The sequence below is a fragment of the Penaeus monodon genome, chromosome 15, assembly GCF_015228065.2.
Source record: "Penaeus monodon isolate SGIC_2016 chromosome 15, NSTDA_Pmon_1, whole genome shotgun sequence".
NCBI lineage: Eukaryota > Metazoa > Arthropoda > Malacostraca > Decapoda > Penaeidae > Penaeus > Penaeus monodon.
In genome coordinates this window covers 28,335,852-28,336,178 of record NC_051400.1, presented here as the reverse complement: position 1 = coordinate 28,336,178, position 327 = coordinate 28,335,852, and the positions used below count along the sequence as shown (strand labels likewise).

At 43.1% G+C, this 327-nt stretch overlaps 1 protein-coding gene across 1 annotated transcript in view; it reads right to left on the bottom strand.

The window, feature by feature from the left end:
* LOC119581906 overlaps positions 1–327 on the bottom strand; it is a gene marked incomplete at its 3' end in the record, with an annotated part of 85,972 nt that overhangs the window by 33,810 nt on the left and 51,835 nt on the right. Inside the window, 1 exon segment of the mRNA XM_037930069.1 lies at positions 30–258. Within this exon segment, the coding sequence (XP_037785997.1) occupies positions 30–258 (229 nt within the window).

Here is a 327-nt window from a genome sequence, read left to right as displayed (position 1 = left end):
TATGCAATAAGAAATTATAGATGACTCACCGACACACCGCGAAATCTGAGCTCTTGCATCCTCTCCAGGATTAGATCGGCAATATCATCCCTGGAATAGTCAAAATCGGCGAACTGGAATCGTCGGAAATCTGTCTCGAAAATCCCGTTAGCGCTGTCCTCGCCTCCTGGTTCTCTATGGCTCGGTTTTCTTTGCGATTTCCATTTTCTATGAGGGTCGAGGGGAAACTGCTGTAACTTGGCGAGACGGCTCAAGATCCTAGAGAGACGTAGATTTTTTTTTTTTAACAGATTATCACAAATTTGGGTATGGTATTAGAAAATAAGT